The following is a 27615-nucleotide window of genomic DNA, read 5'->3' as shown; positions in this document are numbered from 1 at the left end:
TGATCCAGAGGACCTTTCTATGTGGTTTAAGGCCATAGGGACATTAGAAATGGCAGCTGGGGCAGACCCAGAACAGCTTGGACCAATGGCTAATTTGCTTCAAGATGCTGAGGGACACCCCAGGAGAGCATCATTGTTACCTCTGTGGTCAAGTTCAAAAGGAAGCGGCCTCCTGAGATCCAACATTTTCTACAATCTTTAGATATGCCACACTCAGCTAAACGGGAGTTGTCTATATTTTACTTATCCAGATGAACCAGTTTTCGTTTGTCCCAAATGACTGCTCTTTTCCCAAGAAAGACCAGACATAACTAGGGGAAGGAAGGAAAACATCTCCCATAGGTGGACCTCATTCGGAGCTGGGGTCAGGGCACACCTGGGAGGGGGCTGAGTAAGTCTTCCCTGGCAACGTGCTGATCTAATTTTGAGCTCAGCCTTAATTAGGCTGCGCCATGGCCTTGGGCATTTGATCTTAAGATACTATAAAAAAGCACGGTTCCACGCAATTGGTCCAACCTCTTTCCACCACTTCATCCGCCTCCCTGCACTGTTCAATTCGGACCCTCTGTTGCATCAGGCTTGCTGCCCCCAATTCCATCCTGTGAGCCCAGGGGACCAAGAGCTCCTCTGTCTTTGAGGCCCATGATGGTGCTATGCTAACCTCTGCTTCTGCCATCATGTCTCCTCTGACTCTGCCGCCTCCCTCTTTCCCTTAAATGGACCCTTGTGATGACACTGGGTCCACCCAGCTAATCCAGGAACAGCTCCCCATCTCAAGATCCTTACTTTAATCACACTTGCCACGTAAAACGACATATTTGCAGGTTCCAGGGATTAGGACTTGGACATCCTTGGAGGCCTTGGAGGTCACTATCTTCCTACACATGTGCTGATTTACAATTTGCTTGATTTTCTCTGGCATCACCTTGCAGCTCAGGTGCAGGAGAAGGTGGAAGGTGAGATTAGGAGGGTTGGGGTCTTCCAGGGGGAAAAGGTAGAACGAAAAGGGACCAAGGGAATGGAGGGCATTGGCAAGGATGAGTTTGAATGATGACTCTTGATGGCCCTGCAACCAGGAAGGTTGATGTATTGGGAGAATATGGAGCAGTCAAGGCCCTGGAGGGCTTGAGAGATTGGAGAACAGGTAGAGTGGTGGTAAGGGAGAGAAGGAGTGGAGCATTTGCAGCTGTGGGCAGAGAGGAGGATGCTGTCCCAGAAGATTACAGGGGGCGGGGGGACGGTCAGGGGTGCTGCCAAGATCCAGGTTGGAGACAAAAGTCTTTAGAGGTGCGAAGGAAGGAGAACTGTGAGACCAAGGAGTTGGGGTGGTTGGCCCCATGGATGTTGATGGTGGCAGGATGTGGGGTGCAGAGGTGAAGCCTCTGATGAATGTGAAGGAGTGGCCAGGAAGGTGTTTGAGAGATGACAGTGAGGAGAAGGAGCTCGGGGTGGTCTACCCCAGGACCTCAGAGAAGGCTTTTCTCCAGGAAGGTGGAGGAATAATGGTCTGGAGGCATCAGCATCCCCCTCACTTCCCTTTCTTGCTATTACGAGTCCAAGGACATGAGTTCATAACCTTCTCTGACCACAGACTTCTGTTCCTGAGGTTGTATTGGCAGTTTTGTTGGAAGCTGCAAGTTTAAAAATATCTGTATCAGGTGTATGGGCCCCGGTCTTTTTCTAGACCCTAAGGTCCCTTGGATTCCCTTTCTCCTTTTGCAACCCCCACATCTCTCGGGACTGAGTATGGGGCTGAGCAGCCAGGAATGTCATGTTGGGAACCTGGGCAGAGAACCCTAGCAGAAGAAGGGACAGCTTTCACCAGAAGGACGGGGTGGGGGTGGGGCGGTTGGGGGAGTGGGAAGGCGAGTCCTTAGGAGAGAGGATGGTTTCATGTGTCCCAGGAGGTGGAGCTGCAGGGAGTTCCAGAGGGCACGGTGGAGACAGAGAATGGAAGGGAGGATTGGTGGGTGGAGAAGAAGTCTAGAGCCAAGCAGGATATCCAAGAAATGGGGATGGGGGGAGGGGAGATTTCATTTTCCAAAAAATGGCCACAGAAGTATTTCTGTGCCCACATGTTCTTCCAGAACCTGTCACTTCTTGTCAAAACCGTGGACTATTTCTTCTCTCCTTCAACTCAAGGAGGCTTTTGACTGTCTTCACCCTTAAAGTGCAGTGGAAGTGACTTCTGAGACTTCCACCTTTCTCTCTTGCTCTGGGGACAGTGGCCCTTGGACCCAACCACTATGCTATGAGGAACCTCAGGTCACACAGAGAAGCCATGTGTAGACATTCAGGCTGAAAACTGCTGCTGAAGTCTTGGCCAATAGCCAGTGTCAAATGCCAGACATGTGAGCAAGTAAGTTTCCAGATGATTCCAGCCCCCAACCATCGAGTCTTCCAGCCAAGACCCCAGACCAGTGGAGCAGAGATAAGCCATCCTGATCCTGTCCCTGTCAAGCAGAGATAAGAATCCATGACCATATTTAATGGTTGTTTAACGCCACTAAGTTCTGGTGTAATTTGTTACACAGCCCTACTAACTGATACGCTCTGAGAGAGAGGAAGGAGTTACATTTAGCCTGGCTGAGGGTGGCTAAATGTGAGGTCTGGTGGAATGAAGCAGCCCAGGCTTTCAAGAGGAACTTGGTATGAAGCTGCTTCCCAGCTACTGGGGAGGGGAGGCTGTTATCCCCCCAGCCTAGACACCCAGGTGTGCATGTCAACAAGATCCTGAGTGTCTTTCGGGGTGGATAAGGAGTCTGACCTTTCCATCAGGCTGTAGGACAAAGCTGAGCCAGAAGTTCATAGTGAGAAGTCACCAGATCTTAACCAAATGCATCCTGAGAATCCCAGCACTTTGGCCCCATTCAGACACCATTTAAGATCTAGGGAGCAAATAAGCTATGTCCAGCAATAGGACACGAGTCAGATAAATGGCAACATCTCTGTTTTGTGCAGCCGTTAAAGACTGTGGTTTTGAGGAATATTTAAAGACATAGGAAGGGGCACCCGAGTGGCTCAGTGGGGTAAGCATCTGACTCTTGATTTCAGCTCAGGTCATGATCTCAGGGTCGTGAGATGGAGCCCTGCGTGGAGCCTCAGTTGGGTTCTGTGCTCAGTGGGGAGTCTGCTTGAGATTCTCTCTCTCCCTCTGCCCCTCCCCCTACTCACACACATGAGCTCTGTCTTTCTCTAAAATAAATAAACAAATCTTAAAAAAAAAAAAAAAAAGACCCGGGAAGATTCCCATGATGAAAACTGGTGAGCAGAGGCAGCATATTAAGCCACACCCCGACATGCATTGGGGTGCACTGAAAGTTTATACTTGTGTTTACATCTTGGGTAGTGGGATTTTGGCTGATACGGTTTTCTTCTTTAATTTCTCTGTATTTTTCAGATTTTTAAAGGTAAAAGGGAATACTCTTAGGATTAGGAAAACATAGTATTTGTTTTAAAAAGGACCTAGCTCTTTGCAATTTAATTTGTGGATCCTGGAGATCCCACAGGGGTTCATGCATGTCCGAGAAAACTTGTCAGGGGACAAAGGTCAGGAAGTAGGTCCTTCCAAGGTCCCTGTCCTGCAGTTGTAAGCACAAGGAAAAGCACTTGTAAACCTCTTCCATGGCAGACTTCTGTTCCTGAGGTGGTACTGGCAGTTTTGTTGGAAGCTGCAAGTTTAAAAATATCTGTATCGGGTGTATGGGCCTCATCTCCCCCTTTGGATTCTAAGGTCCCTGAGTGCCTCTCCTACCCTCAGTCCCTCACCCCACCCCTCATGTCTAGGGCTGGGCAGCCAGGGGTGCTATATTAGGAACGAGTGCAGGGAGCTGAAGCCACGTGCTGGCTCTGAGCTCCCTGCAAGGAGGCCTCCCCTCCCCCCCCCCCCCCCCCCCCCACCCCAGGCTGCTCCTCTGTGCCAGCCTCATGCTAGGATACCCCAGACCTTCTCGTGTAGCCTGGGGGCACCTGAAAGTGGTCAGGACTGGGCTCTTGCAGCCTGCATGGCCCGTGAGGAACTGGAAAGGCCCTAGTAAGGTTTGGGGGCCTGTAGAAGCTTCGAAGAAGGCAGGAGCCATGTGGCAGCTGTGTCCTCTACCACTTGGTGGCCTGGAGACCACTGAGGGGGGAAATGAATGGGCTCCAGCCAGAGAAGCGGCTGCGACAGGAGCCCTTTCCCAGGGGCGCTGCACTGTGTTGGATCGGCTGGATGACAGGTGTCTCCCAAACCAAAGTGCAGTGGGCACGGCACCCTGCGGGCCTGGCTCTCAGAGCACCACCTCTGAGGGCTGTTCTAGAACAGTCCATCTGGAGAAGCCAACACTCCTGAAAGCTCACTGTTAATTCTCCTTGCTGAGCTGGGGTATTTATGTACTTTTCCTCGTTTAAGTTTTATTCATTCTTCCAATAACCCTGGGAGGGAAGCGCCCCCTCCTCATCTGACCCAGGAGGACGGAACGGGGGGCTCTGAGATGTTGGGGGCCTAGCCCAGTGCTGCCTGCCGGTGAGCCGGTCTTTCCGGCTCCGGGCCCCGTCCCTGCAGCTGCCGGGTGGGTGCGGCCCAGCCTCGAGCTGGGCTGGGTTGCTGGGCTTGTTCTCCGGTGACCTGTTTGGTTGGATTCAGTCAGCCTTTTGACCCCAAACCCAGGCACCCCCACCCTCACCCAGGACAGGTGGATGTTTTCCCATTTCCTTCTGCCACAACCTATCTGTTACCCAAACTGCTGGCTCAGAAGCGAAAAGGAGAAAGGCAACAATTAGAAAGTGTCGCAGGGTTGGGGCGCCTGGGTGGCTCAGTCGGTTAAGTGACTGCCTTCGGCTCAGGTCATGATCCTGGAGTCCCGGGATCGAGTCCCGCATCGGGCTCCCTGCTCGGCGGGGGGTCTGCTACTCCCTCTGACCCTCTTCCCTCTCGTGCTCTCTGTCTCTCATTCTCTCTCTCAAATAAATAAATAAAATCTTAAAAAAAAAAAAAAAAAGAAAGTGTCGCAGGGAAAGGAAATCCTGGAAATAAACGGATGAGTTTTCCTAATATGTCCACAGCGTCGATGCAAATACCAAAACCTCGCGGGTGATCTTGGCGCCAGGGACCTCACCCACCAGTGCCTTAGTCTCCCTCGCTGTAGAATCAGGCCGGTGCACGGTTTCTGGCATTATTGACATTTGGACCGGATCCTTCCTGGCGTGTGGGGTGAAGGTGTGATATGTTGAGCAACATCCCTAGCCTCCACGCACTAGATGCCAGGAGCACCCCCTCTTTCAAGTTGTGACAGCCAAAAATGTCTCTAGACACTGGCAGGTGTCCCTCGGAGAACAAAATCACCCCTGCTTGAGAACCACTGGGCCAGTGGCATCTCCCTTTCATGATCCTGGTGAACATCCTCAAAAAGGATTTCCTTCCTCCTGCTTATTCTTCCTTGGTCCCTCCTTCCCTCTTCAGGCTTATTTCCTCTTCTAGGATGAATACCTCAAATGAGATAATTCCTAAAGTGCCTACCCCTGCTGTTGGGCGGGATGTCCAGTGATTCCGTGGTTCTCGTTTGGGTCAAGGCGCAGGTGCAAGCCTCTTCCTCCAAACCTCGGGAGAAGGGAGCCTGGGCCCATTTTACAGATGGGGCATCTGGAGCAGAGAAGAGGCCAGGCATCCCACTGGCGCTGAAGGAGGGCTCAGGCCACACAGAGGTGGATGCAGTCCCAAAGTGTCCGTGTCGAGGGCGCATTCCCCCAAAGATTGGTGGTGGGGGAGGCAAAAGAGGTCGGTACTGAAAGACATAGACCAGGGAGCTGAGACTGGCCAGTTGTTCGCCTAACCGGTTTTCTTTCCCCTGGGTGGGACTACATTTCCCATCTTCCCTGGCTCTTAGAGACATGACTGCGTTACTGAGTTCTGGCCAACGGCACATGAGCAGAAGGGGAAGCCACAGCTTCCTGGTCAAGTAAATGTCCCCACAAGACTCCCCTATTCCCAAGATCACCTGCCCTCTGTCTCCTCCATCGGGCTGCTGGATGTCCATGCCAGGGCGACGTGGGAAGCCTATATCGAGGCTGAGTGAGCCTCCACAGGATGGGTCTTTACCTCTGAATGTGTGAAGCACAGCACGCCCCCTCCCGCCCCGTTGGTTGGACTTGACATGAGTGAGAAGGAAGCTTCTGTTGCATTAAGCCATGCTACGAGTGGGGGCTTTTCGTTATGCTGGTAGCCTGCTCTGAGTGATGTAAGTGAAGGGAAGAATGGGGGGGCCCCTTTTGTGTCAGTTCTTGTGGATCTAACGCTGCGGATTAGGGTGGCAGAGTTTTTAGTTGGCAGAGTCGTGACCCCGTGAGCCCCACGTTGGAGGCCGTACCCTGCCCCTACATTCAGACTGCCGTGGGATTCCACCAGAACGGCCGCAAAGCTCGTGCTGAGCCGGTTTCCTGAGGACTAAGAATAAATAGGAGGCAGGGAAGTTTTGGCACATGGGGCTCGTGCTGGGTGGCGTTGGCTCAGGCTGGTGGGGCCATCGGCCTGGAGCTTGGCAGGGGCTCAGTTGGTGGGGGTGGGGGACTGAACTCCCCCAGCCCCAGTACTTGGTGGCTCATCCGGGACCTCAGTTTCCCCACGTACCCATCTCAGGCAGGAGGAAAGAGGGTCAAAAAGCCGGGGTTGAAAGTTCAGACATGCTGGGAGGGGTGCCTGCTGCCCCCAGAGTGGGGACGGTGTACCTCGCCCTCCCTTTGCTGGGACCAGGGTGAGAAAGGCCTTCCTGAGGCTCAGAGTTTAGTGCCTCTAGGTTCCAGGAGGAGCGCCAAAGCCTGGGGCTGTAGGAGGAAAACCCGCAGTCTGGGTCCTGGAAGACAGGGGCACGTGTGCTTGGATGTTAAAAGCCCCCTGGGCGGCCGCTCGGGTAGAACCAGGGGAGGATACCAATCATCCCCTCGCCGTGCCTCCCAAGAGCGTAGGGCTGACAACCCGCCAGTGCCCGTCTGCGAGGGTGAAGGTCCTGGCTTATGGTGGACGTCCGCTGTGACTGGCCGGGGCCTGTGACCGGATGTCGACATTGCCCTGATCAGAGGGGTCACGCTGTGCCTCTCGCTGACCCTGACCTCACTCCTCCTTGGTGGCTGGGGACAGTGGTGGCCGGCTCCTGTGCCTGAGATTAGGTGGCGTGGTCCCATCTGGCCTCTGGTTGGAACCACATTCTCCTGGCCAGCTTTCCCAGTCATTGGGGTACTTGGCCCTCCTTTATTTCTTAATCATTTCAGAATCTGGAGGGCAAAGGAGGCTGGACGCCTTAGGAAGCCAGCCAGGCAGCTTAGGGCCCCCGAGGCTATGGTTCCGTCTGTCTGGCTCCCACCCTGCAAGGTTCTGAAGACAGGCCAGGCTTGCTTCGCTGCCCGGATGCCCACACCGCAGCCCTGGGGTGGCCTGTCCACCTTCCAGCCCATCCGCGAAGAGAGACACCTGGATGGCACCGCCCAGCACTCGGAAACCCGATTAAAGCCAGGCTGAAGCCAGAGAAACCCACCTTGCCCAGCACAGGATCCACTCTGCCTGACCCTCTTCTCCTGGAGGGTCCACCGTGTCCCCCCAGACTCAGGGACACTGGTTGCCCTAAGTGCCCACCAAGACTTGAGGGGAGCTCTAGCTACCCTCTGCCCCCCCACATCAAGAAGAGAACATTTTAAAAATGTTTTTATTTAATTAAAAAAAAAAAAAGACAAAACCAACAACCCAAAACCAGTAGTAGGTACAGGATTCACAGGTGCTTAACTGGTGAAACACACAGGGGCTGGTTGGAGAGGGCGGTGGGATGGGAGGGGGCAGGCCCAGGCCGCAGGTCTCAGACTGACAGGTGGCAGGGAGCCAGCTCCGCCCACGTCCCTGGGCAGCCCTGGCCGAGGGTCGGTGGGCAGGAGGGGTGGACCAGGGCCGAGGGGCCAGGAGCCCGGGGCCTCCCTGCTCTTCTGTCCTCCTTTGCTACTGCTTTTCTACTCTTTCCTGGTCCCCAGAGTGGGCCCCACATTCTCTGTCTGGGACTGGGCAAGAGGTAGGATTCATCGGAACACAGCTTTTCTCCGTGGAATGATAGAAACCTCTAGGGCAGCAAGTGTGGAGGTGGAAGAAACAGCATGGCTGCCTGGCTTTGGGAAGGGACAGAAGAGCCTGGGGACCTCGCTGGGAGGTGGCTTCCCAGATTTTGCCCCCTTCCTTTGAGCCTGATGCGATGGTGTCCTGGATGGGGGGAGGGGTGCGCCGAGGGTGGTCGGGGCGGGGGCAGGACGGGGACGGGGTTGGCCCCCAGCAGGGCCGGCCACGAGCCCTGACACTCCAGCATTTACTGCCGCACATGCTTGGACAGGCCACCACACAAAGCCAACCTCAACGGGAGGAAGGGGTTTCGAGCAAGCACAAAGGGGCCCCCAGCACACCGCGCCTCCGCGGGCCCGCACTCCAGGGTGGTCAGGTGAGGGGTCCCCGGGGAGATTTCCTCTCGGGGGGGGGCGGGGGCGAAGGAGGATGGCGATGACCATGACCCAGATCTGAACTCCTAAGGGGCTGAGTCCGCCCAGGGGGTGGAGGGGCGTCGCTGAGCAGGTGGCTGAGGTAAGAATTTGCTTGTCACTTCTAAGGAGGACAGCTACTGGGACCACAGACGACCGCTCGAGATCGGATTACCAAGTCTCAAAAAGTAAGAAAGGATTTGTCTTTAGAAAGCACGTGTTTGATATAAAAGAGGGTGAGCTCCCTGTTCCAGAAAGTTTTGCTTCTGAACCCACACCCGCTTCCACGTTCTCTGCTCGCTTCAGGAGAGGGAGGAACGGTTGTGGATGGAAAGAACGTCAAACATGGAGCCACCTCCCAGGCCCCCCGGCGCTGGGATGTCCCTCTCCCGAGGAGGAAGGACAGCACGGCGGGGCCTTTCCGTCCAAACGTTCTCGGCTGAGCCCTTCAGGGGGTGGCAGGATGAATCACAATCCTAGGAGTCGGGGAGGGACTGCTGCCTTTTTAAGATGAAGAAATGAATGTCACTTGCTCTCCTGGCCTCTACTGGCAATAAATCTGGATTAATGACCGCTTAGGAAGTGGACGTTTGAGATGATTTTTTGGTCGCTGTTTACCCGGGTCTCCCTTTCTTGATCAGAAGTTCAGGCTCCTGTTGCCAAATACCAGGGTGTGTGTGGGGGGCTGCGGGGGTCTGCCCCTTCCTCTCCCCGAGGAGGGACAGAGTGGCTCCTCCGGTCAGTGGGGAGCAACCCAGCAAGAGGCCGTATGGCCACCTTTCCTCGGACCCGTGGAATCTTCCAGACTCTCAAGTACCATCAGTGCGTTCTGCCCTTTCTGTGTGAGGCAGAAACTTCTACACGCGGACAGGAATGCCAGCAACAGACTCCGGCCTTTATCTCACACCACCCCCTCCTCGGCCAGCAAAGGCCTCCCCCTCTGCGGATTCTTCCAGAGGCCTTGGTCTCCTCAGGTCAAGGGAAGCTGGCCCTAGGACAGCCCAAAGGCCAAAGCACCAGTTGGCCGCAGGGCTTTCTCCTCAGGATCACGGTTATTTCAACAACCGGCCACTGCCAGAGAGAGAGAGAGAGAGAGAGTGCGCACAATAGACAGACAGGAAGGGGGCAAGTTTCGGCTTCCTCGTTTCCTGCTCACGGACATGGAAACCTCAGATCAGAAAGCAGTGGACCAGTGTCCAAAGGCCCCCATGTGCCCGGTGAGGCCCTCCCGGTGGCCCAGCACCCAGGCAGGGAGGGAGGACCCCGAAAGCCCATTCTTCTGGCAAGATTTGTTTCCAAGAGGAGATAATGGCTCGATTTTGTTTTCCCTGGGGCCGCTCAAGGCCGTGCAGCCTCAGGAGATTTCAGAATCCCGGGGCATCAGACACCCTCTCTGGGGACAAAGTCAGCCTTCCGCCTCCATTTCCCGTCTCCCGGGTGGCTTCGTGCCAAGCCAGCCCGTGACACTTGCCGGAGACCAGGGAGGGGTGGGTTTGGCTTCTGTCCATTGTTGGTCCATCTTAAGGGGCAGGTGCCCTGGTGTGGGATCCACACAGCTGTTCTGGGGACAGGCCGGTGCTGAGAGGAAGGGGCAGCTCACACAGGGGTCGTCCGCCGGTTCAGCATGCTGACGTGCAAGCCTTCCTTCAGGTCCTGCTGGAAGAAGTCGTGCACCTGCAGGAAGCTGGCCTCCTGGTCGGGGCTGTAGCTGGCGGCGGGGGTCACCTTGAGGGGCTCCCGGGACAGCGTGTACATGGACAGCTCGCCCATGGGGATGGCCCCGGTGATCTTCAGGCCCACCGGGGACGCCGCCCTGGAGGGAGAGGCCTCGGTGGACCTGGAGCTGGACCGCGAACACCGCCGTCGGTACCTGTGGGTCGGCATCCGGGCGTAGGGGGACGAGGAGGGAGCCTGGAGGAACTCCCGTTTGGTCTTAAATCTCAACTCTTTATTTTTCTCAATGTAAATGTTCACAGCCAGGACACCCACGGTCTCGGCCACAATGAAGGACAGGGCTCCAAAGTAAAACGACCAACCGTAGTTGTAATGGTTTTTTTTGTCTTCGTCACGCTTGTCGCTTGGGTCACCTGCATTGCTGGAAATGTAGACGATGATGCCTATGATGTTACTGAGGCCTGAAAGGGAAGCAGAAAGGGGTGGGGGGGGGGTGAGGCAGAGGTCAGACCCGCAGCTGGACAAACAGAGGAGGGGCTGGTGGCCACGCTCCCTTGGACAGGCGTTGCTTTCTTCTGGTCGCCAACTTTTCTTTTAAGTAATTGGTTTTGAATGGGTAGTAAAGTAAAAGTTCAGATGCGGTGTGCAATAAAGCTCAGGCACTTGGCTGCCCACTTCCCCTCCTGAAGGCGGCTACCCTTCCTCTCTCTTTCTTTCTTTCTCTCTTTCTAGGATTTTACTTATTTTTTTGAGAGAGAGAGAGAGAGCGCACAAGCAGGGAGGAGGATCAGAGGGAGAGGGAGAAGCAGGCTTCCCGCCAAGCAGGGAGCCCGATGCGGGACTCGATCCCAGGACCCTGGGATCATGACCTGAGCCGAAGGCAGACGCTTAACCGCCTGAGCCACCCAGACGCCCCTGTTCTTCTTTCTTATATCATTGTTATGTCCAGTCTCTCTCCCTCCCTCCCTCCCTCTCTCTCTCTCTTTCACACACACACACACACCCCCATCTATTTTTTTCTTTGCACAATACTCTTTGTCCCCTTGCCTCTTCCTGGAACAGTCCACCTGGCAGATGGTGCCACGTCAGGACAGAGAGCTGTCTGTCTTTCTGAGTGCATGTGGCGGCCACTGCACAGACATGTAACCAGGCCTCTGCTGTGGACGTTCAGGGAGCTTCCAGCCCTCCGCTGTGCAGAGTTGTCATGGACATCCTTGTGTCCACACCATCCCACACACGCATGACTACAACTGCGGGAAGAATTCCTTGACGTGAAACTGCTGCTTCATTGGGTGCATTTAAGAACTCAAAAATAAACTTTGGGGATGTCAGACGTACTGAAAAGTTGTGAAGAGAGTACGGAGAGCGCCTTTCTACCTCCTCACCCGGTTTCCCCCGTGAACAGCCGACATTACCGTGTATGTCTGTCACAACCAGGAACCCCCCCTGGTCCGTTACTACTCACTACTCTCCAGGTTTTACTTGGATTTCACTGGGGTTTCCACCGGTGTTCTTTTTCTGTTCCGGGATCCACCCAGGGTACCATGTTGTGTTTTGAATTCAGAGTCACCGCCCCGCACAAAATGCCTCCGCAGCCTATAATTTATTACTCAACTTCCCGTGTCTCAGAATTCTCACATGCAAAGTGGGCATCCCCGTGGTATGCGCTTCATAGGGCAGATGTGAGGATTAAATGAGCTAATATATACATAGCACTTAAAATAGCACTTGGCACACAGGGAGCATGCTTTTACATTCTGTCATAACCGTTGTGTTTCATTGTGAAGTAATGTGTTGTATGGTCTATGAACTGCCACGTCCTTTGTCCAGTCGCCTGTTGCAGAGATCCCAGTGTGGATGGTGTGCACCAGGCTCTCCCAGCCTTTGAACCATACCTGTCCCCAGGCTCTGACCATTTCCCGCCTCAAATGCTTTAGGGGCCCATCTCACCTCACTGCTGGGGCTGGAGTGGTCTGGAGCTGGGGGCCCTATGCATGAGCCCTGGCCTGCCACTGCCTTGGCCCAAGATCAAAGCTTCCATAAACCAGGGAATGAACAGGAACAAATGAACATCGCCTTGCTTGCCTGCCGTGATTGCTCCTCGTCCCTGCTTCCTCTCCTCTCTCGACCCATGTTTTTAGCTGAGTGTCCCCGGGCCTGGGACTCCACAGCGCCTCTGGTGACCCGGAGCCTCTGGATATGGCTTTGTATGGTTCCTCCTGGGGAGATGGGCAGCGGCATAGGGCACCTTACAGTGGAGGCTGACAGCGCTGGGCACGGCCTGTGTCCCTACAACCATGTGACCTCAGGGAAGCCACCTGGGCCACCTGACGGCCTCCTCAGAATCTGGGATGCTGTGGTTGTGCTCCCTGAGCACTTGGCACATGGCCTTAATATGTGGTAGCTGGTGTTGCTGCAAGTCTTCTTTCCCTTCCGTGGGGAAAGGAAAGGGGACAGGACTCAAACCTCATGGCAGGGACTTCTTTAACGGTTCACACCTTCAGAAATCTGGGGGCTCAAAGGAGGAGAGAGAATGGGGTATACCCCTTTCCCCCCACCTCTGCCCCTGGAGGGGACAAGAAGGAAAGGGATGGGGACCTGGCCAAGAAGGAGACTCTACACTCAGGCTCTCCTTGCCAACACACACACGTGCACACCCTCCACCCCTGACACACGTACAACCCCCTCAGACAGACAGACAGACAGACAGACACACACACACACACACACATTATTCATTGCCTTGGAAGGACACAGAAGCAGAAGTGATGTCGAGGAAGGAGCATAAGAAGCTGACTGAAAGATTTTGAGCCAGTCCCTTAACTGCTTTGACCCCGAAGTCACCTTCCCTCTCTCACAGACACCATGCAGAGAGGACAAGATGGGCTCGGGCACCGTGAGGCCCTTCCAACCCCCCTCCAGTCCCCCCGCCGCTGTCCTCAGCGAAGGAAGCTTGACCACCAAGGACCACCAGCGACCACCGCCGTTACTTGGATTCTCATTGTCACCATCACGGGACTCCTGGGCTGCTGTAGGATGCAGAGCTCAGGCCAAGTTAGGGCTGCCTCCCCAGACTGGGGTCAGAAAAAAGATGCTTTGAAAGCAAGAACACTGTTAAGGCTTTGCAAGGAGCTATGATAACAATTTAGGAAAGAATCACTGAACTCAGGGCGCTTGGGTGGCTCGGTTAAGCATCTGCCTTCGGCTCAGGTCACGATCCCAGGGTCCTGGGATCGAACCCCATGTCGTGCCCCCTGCTCAGCGGGGAGTCTTCTTCTCCCTCTCCCTCTGCCCCACCCCCCATGCTCTCTCTCTCAAATAAATAAATAAAATCTTAAAAAAAAAGAATCCTTGAACTTTGTAACATATCTCAAACAGGTACTAGAAGGCCTAAGACAGCAGGCAGGTCCTGTTTCTCCTGACAGGGACCCTTGTTGCGAGTTTATCTGAACTCCACCGGTGCTGCCTGGAGCTTCCAGGATGCCACTGGCCAAATTCTGCCCCGGCAGGTGCCCCCTCAAGGCTCCCCCAGAGACTCAGGCCAGAAGACCCGGGGTTTTGTCCTGGACTGTGTATATGCACCTGCCGGCCAGGGACCAGCTCTGAGACCCACTTCCGGCTTGGATTTCTCCCATGTCTTCAGTGGCAAGACATGCGCTGAAGTGTCTCCACCGAGACTCAGAGGGGTGACAGGGTGAAGCCATTTGGGGCCAGGTAGGCAAGGGTGTGTTACTGTCGCCCACAGCTCTGTGGGTTTTCACTGGGTCGCTGTGCCAGTTCCATACCCCCTTCACCCTGTCCTCACCTGGTCAGCTCCTGCAGGTCCTGGCTTCGTTGACTCCCTCTGGGTACCTCCCTGCCCACCCCCTCCCCCGACTCAGCCAGGCTTCCCCATCACAGGCTTGTGAGGCACCAGCACTGTCCCCTTGGGGCACTTTGCACACTTGGACTTACTTACGTTTTTCACAGAACACAAATTAACCCTTTAAAGTGCACAAGTCAGTGGCGTTGGCTACATCTACAATGTTGAGCACCCACCACCACTGTCTAGGTCCAGAACATTTTTCGTCATGCCAAGAGGAGACCCCCATGCCCATTGAGCAGTTGCTCCCCACTCTCCGCTCCGGCCCCCCTCACACCTGGATGTCTGAACTCAGTTACGAGAAGTGACTTTATATCCGCCCCGCCCCCCGTGCACGCACCAGGACGTGCACACTGTGCAGGGGGCACAGAGCTGGCAGCCCACCTGCAGCCACAAAGAGGATGCCTGCGCTGAGGACGATGTTGTTCTTGTGGCTGTAGAACCTTCCGGCGCCGATGCAGAGCCCGCCAAGCAGCAGCAGGATGGTGCTGAGGATGGGGAAGACGCTGGAGGCGCGCACGATGCCTGGGTTGGGCAGGAGACAGAGCAGAGGGCAGTGAGAGGGGCTGCCATCCGGGGCATGGCCATGGGCACTGGCCCGGAGCCCTGAAGCTCGGGGCCCTTCCCCTGACCTGGAAGGTTCCCATCAGGCCCTGGGGACCACGGTGGGTTGGGAGCTGGCCGGGTGGGGGCGGCTGGACCAGACTCAAGTGATGGCCCAGGCCTGCTGGTCACTCCCTGCAGGATGCCGGGTGGCCTGGGGTCGCGTCTGCCCGTAGCTCACTTAGGCTCTCCCTGGGTGTGGGTCACACTTCTGCCAGCCCGAAGGCAGGAGAGCCCCTCAATGGCATCCGGGAGCAACAATGACAGCCATGAAAACGCTGGTCTGCCTTCCATTCAGATGAGACCTCACAGCCCACTGAGACTTTCACGGACACTATCTCTAAGAAGCTTCTGGAAGGCTGGAAAGTGGTGTCCACAAGAGGTAGCTCTGATGGGTAGCTGAGAACACAGGCTTTGGCTTCAGGTGGATCTGGGTCTGCTCCATGACATGCCGGCTATGGGGCTTTGGTCAAATCATTTCCCCTAAAACTGAGCTCCCCCATTTGTAGAAAGCGGTTCACCGTAGTACCTACATCCTATGCTTGGTTTTGTACAAATAAGGGACTTAGCCCAGAGCCTGGCCATAGCACGCACTTCCTGAGGGACAGCTTTTCTCTCTAGTGTCTTCACACTGTCATCATACCCAGATGACAGACAGGGACACGGAAGCACGGGACCTCCCGAGGTCCCAGAGGAGGAGGTAGCTGAACAGAGTGGGACATGAGTGGACCTCGCTGCCCAGCAGAGCGAGATCTGCACATTTGCTCCACCACTGACTAGGGGGATGGCCAGGGCAGCGGACTTCTGACGTCAGTCCCCTCTTTTATAACCTGGGAGAGTAGTAATACCTATCCGTGGGGGTTGAATTCTTCCCGCCCCCAGATATGACCAAGTCCTAACCATGGGAACCTACGAATGTGACTTGTATTTGGATAAAAGGTCTTTGCAGATGTGATTAAATTAAGGATCTCAAGACGACACTATCCTAGATTAGGGTGGGTCCCAAATCCAAGGACAAGTGTCCTCGTAAGAAGAGGGAGAGACACAGGCAGAAGACGAGGCACACGCGGGAGTGGCAGTGTGAAGACAGAGGCAGAGAAAGGGGTGAAGTGGCCCCAAGTCGAGGAGAGCTGGGAGCCGCAGATGCTGGGAGAGGCAAGGACAGCTTCTCCTTGGGGCCCCGTGGATGGAGCGCAGCCCGGCCACCACCCCTTGAAGTCTTCAGCCTCCACACCGAGAGAGTTAATTCCTGTTGTTTGAAGCTGCCTAGCTTTGGCACTTGACCCTGGTGGCCCTAGGAAAAGAGTACACTCCCTGTGCTTCTGAGGGGCTCCGGGGACCTGGGTCCCTCTTCCTTAGCGTCTGGCTGGGGGGCACCGGGACGAGCCCCGAGCTCAGCCTGCCTGAGGCGCCTGCGGGTCTCCCAGCCTAGTAGAAATCCTGGCTACACAGACCCATGGTGGCCCCAGCAGGGGACAGTGAGCCTGGGAGCCCTGGCAGGCGCCAACTCCTGAGCCAGCTGAGCCAGTTTGTGGCCTCTCAGGCTCTGAAGGCAGCATTTGTCTCCTTTCTTGTAAGCCCACCAGTGTGTGCCCTGCTTCACAGAGGGGGCTTTGTTGGGGGCATTAAATAAAGCTCTTCTCTCTGGCACCTCCTCCTCCTTCCTCTGCCTTCTCGCAGCCACAGGCTCTGGGAGGAGGCTTCCCATGGGCTTTGGAAACATGCCTCTGAGCCATGCTGGCCAGAAAAATCCGGGATCAACTCCCCCTAGATGTTCTCGTTCTGCAGGCAGGTTGGAAGGGCTGGGGAGGAGGAAGCCCAGGGCCTCTGAGGTCCCTGAGGTCAGACTTGGCTCAGAGCCATCCATCCTGCCCACGTAAGTCCTGTGTGTACCTGTCCTTTGCCACACGGGCTCATCCCCAAGCTCCGGATGTGCAGACACCAGCGGGGGTCACTGTGGACAGTGGTGCGGGTTGGGTCTTGCACAGAGCTGAAGGACGAGCGGGGCTGAGGTCCACATCAAGCCCTGGCGAGAACCTGTGTCTGTCTAGAGGACGGGCAGCTCCTTCTAACTCACTCACAGGCACACCATGGCCTCTGGACAGCCCTCACACTGCTCGGCTGGGCTTAGCACAGAAACCAGCCACCTGATGGGAAAGTGCGGAGCCTGGAAAAGGGGCACCAGGTGCAGGGCAGGGCGGACGGGCGTCCCTGGGGCCAGTGGGGCCAGTGGAAAAGACATGGCAGGCAGGGTGTGGGGCGGTCTACCAACCAGGGGGGGCACTGCCAGAGCCCCAAGGCCAGGAGGAAGCCCTCTGATGGTTATGGAACTCAATGCACAAGCCTGGTTTCTCTGGAAGACTTCAGAACGCACAGCCCGAAGGCTGACCTTGTTCTTGAATTGTCGAAGACAGGGTGTGAGGAGCACAGCCTCGGACCTGTCGGGGCTGATCCCCTGTGCCCGGACAGCTAAGCTGCACCCCAGCAGGCTCTCCCACAGGCAGACACCATGGAACCTTCTGTGACCTTCTCTGACCCACCTGTTCTCCACTGGAATGTCAACACCAGGATGGCAGAGCCCTGTTTTGTTCAGTGCAGTACCCCCACATGCTTAATACAGTGCCTGGCATGTAGGTCCCTAATCACTTTTTGTTCAATGGGTGATTAGATGAACTCTCATGACCCTTGTCTCTCTCTCCTGTGCGTCTACACATTTTTGGGATCACAGTAGTCTGGGGACCAGAGGACCGCATATTGGGAATCAGGGGCGATAGGCACGGTGACCGTGACCTTGGCCTGTCCCGGGATGTTGCTTGCTTTTTCTGGCTGAAGCTCTCAGCTACCTGCACTCTGAACCTCGTTTCAGGACCAATTCCTGATCTGCCCCTCCCCATCCTTGTTCCAACTTTCTGCCCCCTGCCCTGGGCCCCGGGAGGCACAAGCCATGCACGGAATCCTTGGGCTCCCTTGCCTCTGGCTTTGGGAGGAGCGCGCGGGGGGAGTGTTATCCCCTTAGCTTCCTTCCTGGGGGCTGCAGTGAGGTGGCTGCCTTCCTTCCTAAAAGCCGTAGCTCCTGCTGGGCAGCCCCGTCCTCGCGGCTTCACTCTTCCCAGCTCCCATACCTGCTTTCCTCACCTGCTCAGGCCCGGGAGCGGAAGGGCTCCTTTGGCTGTTAGCCCTGGTGTTTTCACCTTCCCCCGTGAGTTTTCTTTAACCCTGCCCACACCTTTGTAAATAGTCCTTCACTAGCTACCCTTCATTCACCCGCTCTGAGCAAACCATCTGCTTCCTGCTGGGACCTCAGAAAGCTACATCATCTGACCTCTGGGTCGCTAGTCATGAGAACGATCCAGAAAGAGATTGCAGGGCTCTGGGGACAAAGAGGGGACAGGGGCAGGGAAGTAAAGAGGAAGAGCCAGCACCAATGTCCATAACTTCAAGTAAGTTCGAGCGGGAAATGGGGAGGGGATGGTTTGTTTCTCCATGCCTCACTCCTCACAGCCCCGGGGCTGGTCAGTGGGGGCAAATCTGCTCTCAGAGCCTTAAGAACCACCTGATTGCCCAGGGTAGGGCAGAGAATGGCAGGTTCTGAATCAGTCTAGTTGAGCCATCCCCACCAGGCTGAGCACCAGGGGTCGCCCCGGATGGCTGTGCAGGCCACGCACTGTACAACTCAAGGGTGTCATTTATACCATAGTCTATGTACGTGGCATTCCTTGAGCAGTGTGTGAGATGCATGGCCATTTGCGGTGGCCCTATGGAATATCATTTGCTTGCTTCAGTGTTGGCCCCACAGAAAGCAGAAAGAAAGGACAGGCAAGAAGAAGAAGAGAAGGTGAGGGAGGAGGGTTGGGAGGCAGATCTAGCCAAAATTTTTCAGGTCCTGGGCTCGGCCAGAGCTGCCCAACACTTCCCCAGGCTCCATGGGAACCACACGCTGTACTTTTTCACCAGATGACTCAGAACCCAAATCCTTTCTCTTAGGAAAAAAAACAAAACCCAAACGATCCATAAGCAGGTGCAGAGTGAATTCTGCTCCCTGCGAGGACGCTGATATCGATTCTCCATAAATGAAGCCAGGCCCCGGCCCCCGAGGGGGATGCTGTGAGCAGCTCTGTGTGTGTCTTAGCTAATGGGAAAGGGAAAGTAGCCTCAAAATGGTGCTGTTCTTCCATTTCCAGGCCCCTTCCCTGGCTGTGGCTCCATCCTTCTTCCCAGGGAGGTATTCACAGGCCCAGGGGTGAGATCCGGCTCTGGGGTGTGGGACAGGGTTTGTCCTTGTCCAGGATATGCTGCGAGTTCCAGTCTGGGGCCGAACCAGCCCCAGGGCCCGGGCACAGGCCGTGGCTCCCCCAGCTGGTGCCGAGAGCCACCCCCTTGGCTTCTCCCCCAGGCAGCCTGAGGGTGCGGCCTCCTCTGATTTTTTCCAGAATAGAATGCTGGGTGTGTGGGGTGGGATGGGCAGGTACAGTGCTGGCAGGGCAAAGTACTTGGGGTGTCACGGCGCGCCCCGCCCCCCCTGCCCCGGGATGCTTGGCCTGGAGGAGCCCATGTCCTTAACCTCCTTGTTCCAGGCACAGCAGCAACAATCAGTGACTCTGAAACTAGCCATGACCAGCAGCCCTGGGGAGCGGGACGCCCACACCCTCATCTGCTCCGGCTCTGCCTCAGTCTCCCCAGACATGGGTCTACCCACCAAGGAAGTCCACTGGGATACCCAGCACGTCACAGCAGCGTTGGACAAAAGTCTATCCTCTGGACGAACAATTCTGAATCAGAAAGGGAGGGAAAGAGCATCCCAAGAACAACACCCCCTTTACCCGCACGGGGCCCGTCTTTCGTCCAGCCACACCCCTCCCTGCTCCACGCACACCAAGGAAGCCAAAGATTCTTGACACTTACGAAGGAGATACTCCGAGCTGTCGTGGTCATAGTCATTGTCCTCTGGGAAGTGATTGATCCGGAAGCAGTGGCCTTTATAGATCCCTGGGGAGAGCAAGAGGGAAAGAACGTTGTAAATGTTGCAGGGTTCATGCGCCCACTCGCTCCAGCCTCGTGTACGGCATGTGTGCCAGGCTCTGGGCAGGCCCGGGGCACGTTGAGAGGAGGATGGCCCGCTCTGGCATCCCCGGTCTGTGCGGGGATGGGCATACACACAGGGAAGGACAGCACGGGGGTGGGGGCAGCGCCCTGGAGGTGACCATCTCACTCTTGATCCACATCTGGGTGCCCGAAAGAGTGAAAGGCCCACCATCAGTAACTATGCAGGGACAAGGGGCATCGAGCTGAACTGCTCGGGGCAAGCCTGACCTTCGATCCCCCTTCCATGGGGACTGCAGAGCCATCTAGAAAAATGATGAAGAATTTGCCCCTGGGAATAGGGGGAGGGGGGCCTTCTGGGTGGAGGAGGAAGCTGAGAAAAGGGAGGGCTGGGGTCAGAGCCTGGGGAGTGGTCAGAGGTTCTGTGGCTGGACTCAGGAGGGGGAGGGGCTGGGGGCCGTCTTGGGGGGAAGGTCTGGGTCTGGGTCAGGTGAGTCGGGATGAAATCTGCCCCTGGGATGTCTGTCTGCCTTTCCTCTCTTGTAAACACTTGTAAATCCCTCCTAACACACACTCCGAATCAGTGTGATGGAGGGATGATAACATGGAGCCAGAGAACATTCCAGAAAGGCTGAGACCATCTCCTGCCTGCTTTCCCTTCCCCGCTCTGAGAAGTAGCCTCCACAGAGGGGGAGGCAGGACACCCTGGAGGAGAGGCCAGGCCTCCCTTCCAGAAGCTTCTGTCCCGCTCTCTCAGCCCCTGCTCCCCTGCAGTCTGGGAGTGCCCAGCACAGAAGGGGACACAGGCAGAGAGTGGGGCCCCCAGGGCGTCAGGCCCTGCCCTGCCAGCCACCCCCTCATGCCCGGCTCGGCCTCCCTGCTTCTGCAAGGAGCCCCTCTTGACAACACTGCACGGCTGGGGCTGGGGCTGCTTCCAACACTGGGGCCAGTTCTTGTGCAGCTGCTGCCAAGTGTCCCTCTGGCCTCCCACAGCCGGGCCTGACCTCTCGGTTGGAGGCGCAGTGTCAGAAGCAGGGTCTGTGCCAGACCGGCATCCGTCTCTCGGTGCTTCCAATTGAGAGAGGCCCCTGACGAGCGCGGGGCACGCTGCCCTTCCACCCGTTTACCGATTAGCCTCCCCAAGCTTTCCCCTCTGCCGGGGTGCTGGGTGAAGACCCCCGTTTCCTGAAGGCCCTGGGGCCTCGAGGACCCATTGGGGGGGTTGGCCGGGTTTGGTCAGGGGGTGGTGGGAGGACCCTCTGCAGGTCCTTACTCTTCCACGAGCGCCTGGGTTGGTGGAGAAGCACGAGGGGTGGTCAGTGGGAGGACAGAGCACGAGGGTGGGCCAGTGTCAGGCTGGCCGGGAAGTGGGCCCCACGGAGGCCAGAGTGGGCCAGCCAGGCCCTCCCCTCACGCCGGCCTCCCACACCCCATATCCGGGGTGTTCGTGGAAACCCAGAGCGAGGGTTTCCCAGGCAGGGGTGGCCTAGGCGGGCCGAGCCCTCTACTGGTCCTCCCTCTCCCCACACACCTTTTTCGGGCCACTTTATGAGCCTGAACAAAATCACCAAGTCATGCGCGCTTGTCGGCAAGTCAAATAGTAAGAGGTTGACAACGAAAAAGTAAATAACGTCTCTTCAGACTGGCTTTCCAGAGGCCAGCCATGTGTATCTTCCCGTATGTTCCTCTGTGCGCACGCCCGTGCGCGTACATCTAGGTGAGGTTCCCCCCATTTTTTAATTTTATTTATTTATTTATTTATTTTTTCTTAAAGATTTTATTTATTTATTTGAGAGAGAGAGAGAATGAGAGAGAGAGAGAGAGCACATGAGAGGGGGGAGGGTCAGAGGGAGAAGCAGACTCCCTGCTGAGCAGGGAGCCTGATAAGGGACTCCATTCTGGGACTCCAGGATTATGACCTGAGCTGAAGGCCGTTGCTTAACCAACTGAGCGACCCAGGTGCCGTAGAAATAGGGTCTTAAAGATCTAAGCAAGTTAAGATGAGGTCACACTGAATTCAGGTGGATCCTGAATTCAGGGACTGGTGTTCTTGCAAAAAAAAAATAAAGGGAAATGTGGAAAGAGACACACACAAGGGAGAAGGTCATGTGAAGACAGAGGCAGATACCAGAGTGATGTGTCTACACATCAAGGGATGCCAAGGATTACCTGCCACCACCAAAAGCTAGGGAGAAGCAAGGAAAGATCCTACTAGGGTGTCAGAGGGACCACCACCCTGCTGACACCTTGCTTTTGGATTTCCAGCCTGCACAACTGTGAGACAATACATTTCTGTTGTTCCCAGCCGCTCGGTTTGTGACAGTTTGTTACGGGGACCCTTGGAAGCTCAGACACGTGTTGTGCTGTGTGGGAGAAAATGCAGCGTGCCTCATTCACTCCCGGGGGGAGCGTAGCCTTACAGGAAGGTGAAGGTGCCTTGCTCACGGTCGTGTTCCATCTTCCTGCTCCTCAGCCAGCTGTGGGAGCCGGTGGGCAAAGGGTAAGAAGTCAGGTTCACTGGGCATCTCCTTGTTAAGTGTGCTGGAGTGAAACTCACGTCATCTCTCAGATTCAGGCTTTCAAAGCAACTTGGCCAGTCATCTGGTTCATGTCCCCACTGGGGCCCCAAATCCTCTCCTGATTCTCTCCCATTTTGGTAACTGCCAGCCACGGGGACCTCATTACCTCCCCAAGACGTTCCATTTTTAAACAGCTTTAGCTTTGAAGTTCCTGAAAGATCCTCCATAAAACTCCAACCACTGGTGCTACTTATAATCCCTAGGAATAAAAGAATCTGTCTGTCATGTGTGGACCCTTCAAATCACTGAATGTGTCTGAGAGGATGGAAGCCAAAGCTGCTTTTCCAGCTGCCCAGGATTTGCAGGTGAGGCCCAGAGCTGAGGATAAGGGATGGCCTATCAGCTGCCAACAGTTGAGACCTAGCAGACCCTCCTCTAACAGACCTTATTAACAGGCAGGAAGCCTGACCTCCATCCCCATCAACCTTATCCCCAACCTTAGTCTAAAGAAGGGGGGCTGTGGAGAAGAAGGCACCACTTGTCTTTGGTACATGGAGTGAAAGAGATTGCTCCCTTCCCCCAGAGTCAAGGATTTGGGTATTTCCTTTAAATGAAATCTTCTCTAGGTCCGACATCTTCAGTTCCTTCAGTTATTTCTTTTTTGATGGTTCCAAGAGACTTCTCCAGCCTAGCTCCCTTCTTTGGGTCAGCTTCCAACTCTCAGCTCCCACCACCAAACCCAATGTTTCAGAGCACAGTGGAGCTGTCCCCTCCTCTCCTCTGGACTCCATGCTTCTGTTAATGGCACCCAGTGTCGACTCAGGCTCCCAGGAATTTTTCTCAAGAACTGGCTCACCTCCCCCAACTTGTTTTTGTTGAACGGCATGTTTGTTCCTAGGGACTTCACATTTATCCCTGTCAAGTTTAATTTTGTTAGTGTTGGCCCAAAGCATTCGATAGGGAGAAAATGAATGGCTGATGTGAGAGGTAAGAGAGAAAGCCATTTCCAACCCACTTCACATGTGCTCTCTCTCCGTGAACAGGCTATTTGCCATGTTATCTATTAAGTGATATTTAGGGCGGTTAATGATGAGATCCTGGCCGGGCCACGTGGCAGGAATACTGAGGCATTCCTGCGGTCACTGGTCTGTGATCCTCTCCTTCCTGGGGGTCAGGAAACCACTTTGTCACATGGCCTCAGGTGAGTTATTTCTTCGTCTGCAAAACTCAGGAATTGGGCCAGAGGGAGCCTCTCCTGCTCTAAGATTCTAAAACTACTTTGTGTAGAAAAGATATGTGTGTGCATAGGTTAATATAGCCATTCGTCTATAGACATCATAGACCACTTTTGTTAAAGGTATTTCTAAAGGCACAGGAAACATCTGGAAAGAAATATTCTTAAAATGTGCCGTGTTTCATTTCTGGGTGACAGGGTTATGAGCGAATTAAAGTTTTCCTCTTTACTTTTTTTTTCTCTGAATTTCCTACAATATCTGAACATGAACCGGCAGGGCTTACTGAAAGAAAGAAAAGAAGGGGAATCTTTGATACTTAGTGACTACGTGAGCGTCCTTCGGGAAGGACCACAGTTCCACTCAGATGCCGCAGCTGGTGAGTGGGGTGTGGACCTCGGAGGTGGGACCGTTGCGGGCGGCCTTGTAGCCTCTTGAGGGGCAGCGTCCCTGGTGCCCCGCTCTGTGCTGTGCTGCTCATCCCGGGTCATGCCCCCCCATGCAGCCAGGGGGAGCAGCCCCCACAACTTGGGGGGGCTGGTTACGGGGATGTTGGACGTTCCGTGCAAAGCGGTAGGAGTAGGTCACTGTACAAGTCATTTCAGGAAGACCAGCATCTGACACAAGCTCCATATGGACCACTTCGTAGGTCTGTTGTCGTGAGCGGAATCCTGGAGAAAAGACGGATCACTGAAGGTGATCATTCGCGTACTCCTCTACCGCGTGCAAAGCATTTCCATCAGTGTGACTTCATTCGATCCTCACAAACACTAACTGCAGTCACCGACACCCACTGAGAGTGCAGACACGCTTTGCCCCCCAACCTCCATACTTCTCTGCCGGCTTCTTACTCCAGCCCTTCGTCCATGCAGCCACCAGCTCTACGAACGGATCACCTGCCGATACCTCGATTCGGCTGCACCCATCATTTCTGGCACCCATCAGGGCACTGGGTATGTTGCCCCGGGTTGGGGGGCGGGGAGAGCCGCACTGCACGCCCATGCGTGGAGCCGGAAGATCGAGGGATGATGAGGATCCCCCCCAACTCCCCCGCCGTAACCTTTGCGCAGGAGGATGGGAGCTGGTGGGTAAATGTGCCCACCCTCCCTCCTGGGGGTCCATGCTGCCTGCTTCTGGGGGCGGGTTCCAAGAGGACCGGGCCCAAAGATGGTCAACTCAGGGATGCTCCTGGCACTGGCTTTCCCTCTATCTGGGTTTCACTCTCCCCAACACCCCCGGCCCCCGCCACTGTGCCAGCTCCCTAGGACTGCCATCCAAGATACAGCACCTGCATGCAAGCCCTGGGCTCAGGCTATGGTGAAAAAGGTAATGTGCTGAGCACGTTCCATGCATCAGCCCATTTCATCTTTGCAATAACACTCCTTTGAAGATGGAAGAAAGGAGCTGAGAAATGTTGGAAAGCCTGCTCCCCAGGCTGCGCTGCAGAGGTCCAATTCGGAAAGCCTGGGCATTCTCCCTTAGTTGGAAAGTGTCTTTTTCTCCATTTTAAAGAAGAGGCTCGGGGGACGCCTGGAGTGCCCGCGGCAGAGAGACGGCACCTGGAATCCATCTTCTTGACGTCTCATCAAGTGTTCTTCCCGGTACCTTTCCGAGACCCCTCAGCAAATGTGGTGGGGGAGCTTCTAATGAAGCGTGGGCTTCTGGTCCTCCTCCCCAGGACAGGTCAGGACGCGCAACCACATAGCCGCCAAGAGCGCCGGGTTAGCCTCCAGGTAATGGTTTCCTGACACTGAAGCCGGAGGCAAAGGCATCTCCGGGCCTTGGAAAGGGCAGCTGTGGGTCAGCGGGGACAGGTGGAGGGGCAGAGAAGGCGCCTGACATGACAAGGCCCCTTTGGCTCGAGGACACGATGAGTGTGAGCATACAGCGCAAGGGCCAAGTGGAAGGAGGTGCTGAGCGGGGGCTTCTCTGCATCAGTCATCCCCCACCAGGATTTTCACTCTCATGTGCCAAGCGTGGTCCAGGTGCTAGAGCTTCAGGTCTGAGTGAGGCTCCGTCCTCACCCTGATGGAGCGAGCTCTCAGCTGGGGGCACTAACAACACGAGAAGCCCAGAGAAATCACTGTGAGTATCATTTTGGGGGGGTGATCGGGGCTGGAAGGTGGGGGAAGGCATCAGAGGCACTTCACATTGTAGGCTCTTGGCCTGAAGTTCTGGCTGAGCTCAAAGCTGAGGTCAGGGGCGGGAGGCTCAGGGGTGATGCCCACATCTGGGAACAGACATCCCTGCAGAGACTGCTCAGACTCATGACAGCAGAACATCCCCGCCCTCCCACCCTCCTGGATCAATAGGAGGAGTGGAAAAGCCCAAAGGGGGCCCAGCTGCTGATGGGGGAGGCGAGGGTGAGGCCCACCCATGGGCCAGCACATTCCAGCAGATTCATCTAAATCATCTTATGTGTTGGAAAATAATCGAACGACATTTATTTTTCTATATAGTTGTCAACTGACTTCACAATAATCTGAAATAGCTGTCTCCTAATGAGTCCAAATTAAGGGGGTGTCGCTGGACTGTGCCCTGCGAATTGGGCTGTCATATGCTGGTCCCAGCTCAGGTCCAAGGGCCAAGTGGACCAAGTCCTTACCTTGGGGTGGAGGTGGGGCACGTGGGAGAAGCTCAGAGGGAGCCTACGCCTCCCAGTCCTGGCGCCGATGACCCACCAGGGCTGCTTTCCCTCCAGTGTCTTCCCAGAGCTGTGTATCTGGCAGCTGTCCCCCAACCCTAACCCTAACTGCCCGTGGGAGGGGCAGGAACAGCTTGGAGGACTGGAGTGCTGTATGTTTGCAGGAGGACACAGTCCCTTCTAGAAAGGACCCAGGACCTTGCGGAGGAAGTGGAGAACTGAGGGGCGGCCAGGCTTTGGCCAGGCTGATTGAAGAGGGGGGAGGTGGGGAAGAGTATTATCCTCATGGCAAGAAGAGCAGCAAGGATTTACTTAGCACCTACTATGTGCCAGGCTCTATGGTAAAAGCGCCTGTTACTTATTGACTCACATCACCTTCCTACTAAGCCTATGAGGTCCGTAGGATGACTAATACCATTTGCCACTAAGTGTCCTAGCCGGGATTTGAACCAGGCCACCCGGCTTCAGCATCCACGCCCTTACCTCCCTCACTTTGGAGGCAGAAGGATGCAGTGCATTTGCAGAGAGTTCTGATTGGTTGGAGCATGATGCGGCGGTATGGGTCCCCGACACTCTTTAGAGGCGGGAAAGCGTGTTTTCCCGGACTCTTGGGCAAAGGGGTACTGGCTGGTGGGTGAGGCTGATTAGCCTTTCACTGGAAGGTGGAGGGCTCGGCCATCCAGGGCCAGTCGGAACAGTGGCCGTAGGGGGCGGGGGAACTCGAGGGCCGTGCTTGGCTAAGGCTGGGAATTTGGAGGGAGGCTGATGCGCACACAGGAGGCGCTATATGGTGGGCAGCACAAGCAGAGGGCATGGGCGGCGAAGGTGGGCAGGTAGGCCAGCCTTGTGTTCTGGAACCTTGGGACGTGGCATGAGTGAGAGCAGCAGCGGGGGATGCAGAGGCAGAAGAGGCTGGGCTGGGTGTGGGGGTCTCATGTGGGAAGCGGGGAGATGGGGCTTTACCGCACAGTCTTCATGGGGGTGACTTGAGGTTGGGAGGCCTTGGCGGGCCGCGGCTGCTCCTCAAGGGAGGTGCATGGGGTGAGGGTCGTGAAGGGTGTAGAGAGAAGAAAGGCCTCACTCGGCCTCTAGAGGCCGGGCCTCCATTTCCACCTTCAGCCGCACAAGGTGTTCTCCCCGTGTGCGGGTCCGTCTCCACCCTTCCCCTTAGCTTGAGGACAGCAGTCCTATGGTTTAGGCCTATGGTTTAGTCCTAAGGACCGCCTTTTAACTTGATTATCTCTGTAAAGACCCTACCTCCAAATAAGGTCACATTCTGAGGTCCTGGGGTTAGGACTTCAACATAAGAGTTTGAGGGGGGGCTCAGAACGCAGGGTGAGGGGCACATGGCCAGGCATCCAGGCCTGGGGCTGGAAGGCTCCCCACTTCTCCCACCCCTCCAGCCCTTCACTCTGCCCCACCTCCTGCTCCCGTAATCCCCCCTCAGAGTTCCCCTCATGATTCTTCCACCTCCGTGCCTGTCTCCGGAGAACCATCCTGGTAACTGTGATTTCCCACTTGGCACGCTCCGGAGTCCTGCGAGCTGGCCTCTCTCCAGCG

General features: G+C 55.7%; 1 protein-coding gene and 1 long non-coding RNA gene across 8 annotated transcripts in view; one reads left to right on the top strand and one right to left on the bottom strand.

Annotated features, from left to right (window-relative positions):
- Positions 1–27615, top strand: part of LOC118024351 — a 52987-nt gene that overhangs the window by 7570 nt on the left and 17802 nt on the right. For 2 of the 7 annotated variants that reach the window (XR_004683090.1, XR_004683092.1), the window contains exons 3-6: positions 21966–22160; positions 22443–22544; positions 23691–23790; positions 24284–25496. This is a non-coding gene — a long non-coding RNA (uncharacterized LOC118024351). Of the gene's footprint in view, positions 1–13015; positions 13392–21965; positions 22161–22442; positions 22545–23690; positions 23791–24283; positions 27243–27615 lie in introns of those variants that run through there. The other 5 variants (XR_004683094.1, XR_004683089.1, XR_004683091.1 and 2 more) reach the window with 5 other exon arrangements.
- The window catches only part of CACNG4 (calcium voltage-gated channel auxiliary subunit gamma 4), a 56098-nt gene continuing 36947 nt past the window's right edge, over positions 8465–27615 (bottom strand). The window contains exons 2-4 of the mRNA XM_035026217.1: positions 19523–19606; positions 14402–14542; positions 8465–10616 (exon numbers count right to left, since the gene is read on the bottom strand). Coding sequence (XP_034882108.1) covers positions 10078–10616; positions 14402–14542; positions 19523–19606 — 764 coding nt within the window. The 3' untranslated portion in view covers positions 8465–10077. The remainder of the gene's footprint in view (positions 10617–14401; positions 14543–19522; positions 19607–27615) is intronic.

This window comes from Mirounga leonina, unplaced genomic scaffold (genome assembly GCF_011800145.1).
Source record: "Mirounga leonina isolate KUSES-001 unplaced genomic scaffold, KU_Mleo_1.0 Mir_197, whole genome shotgun sequence".
In the NCBI taxonomy this organism is placed as follows: Eukaryota; Metazoa; Chordata; class Mammalia; order Carnivora; family Phocidae; genus Mirounga; species Mirounga leonina.
The sequence above is the reverse complement of the archived record's forward strand: the minus strand, read 5'-3'. Positions and strand labels throughout refer to the sequence as shown.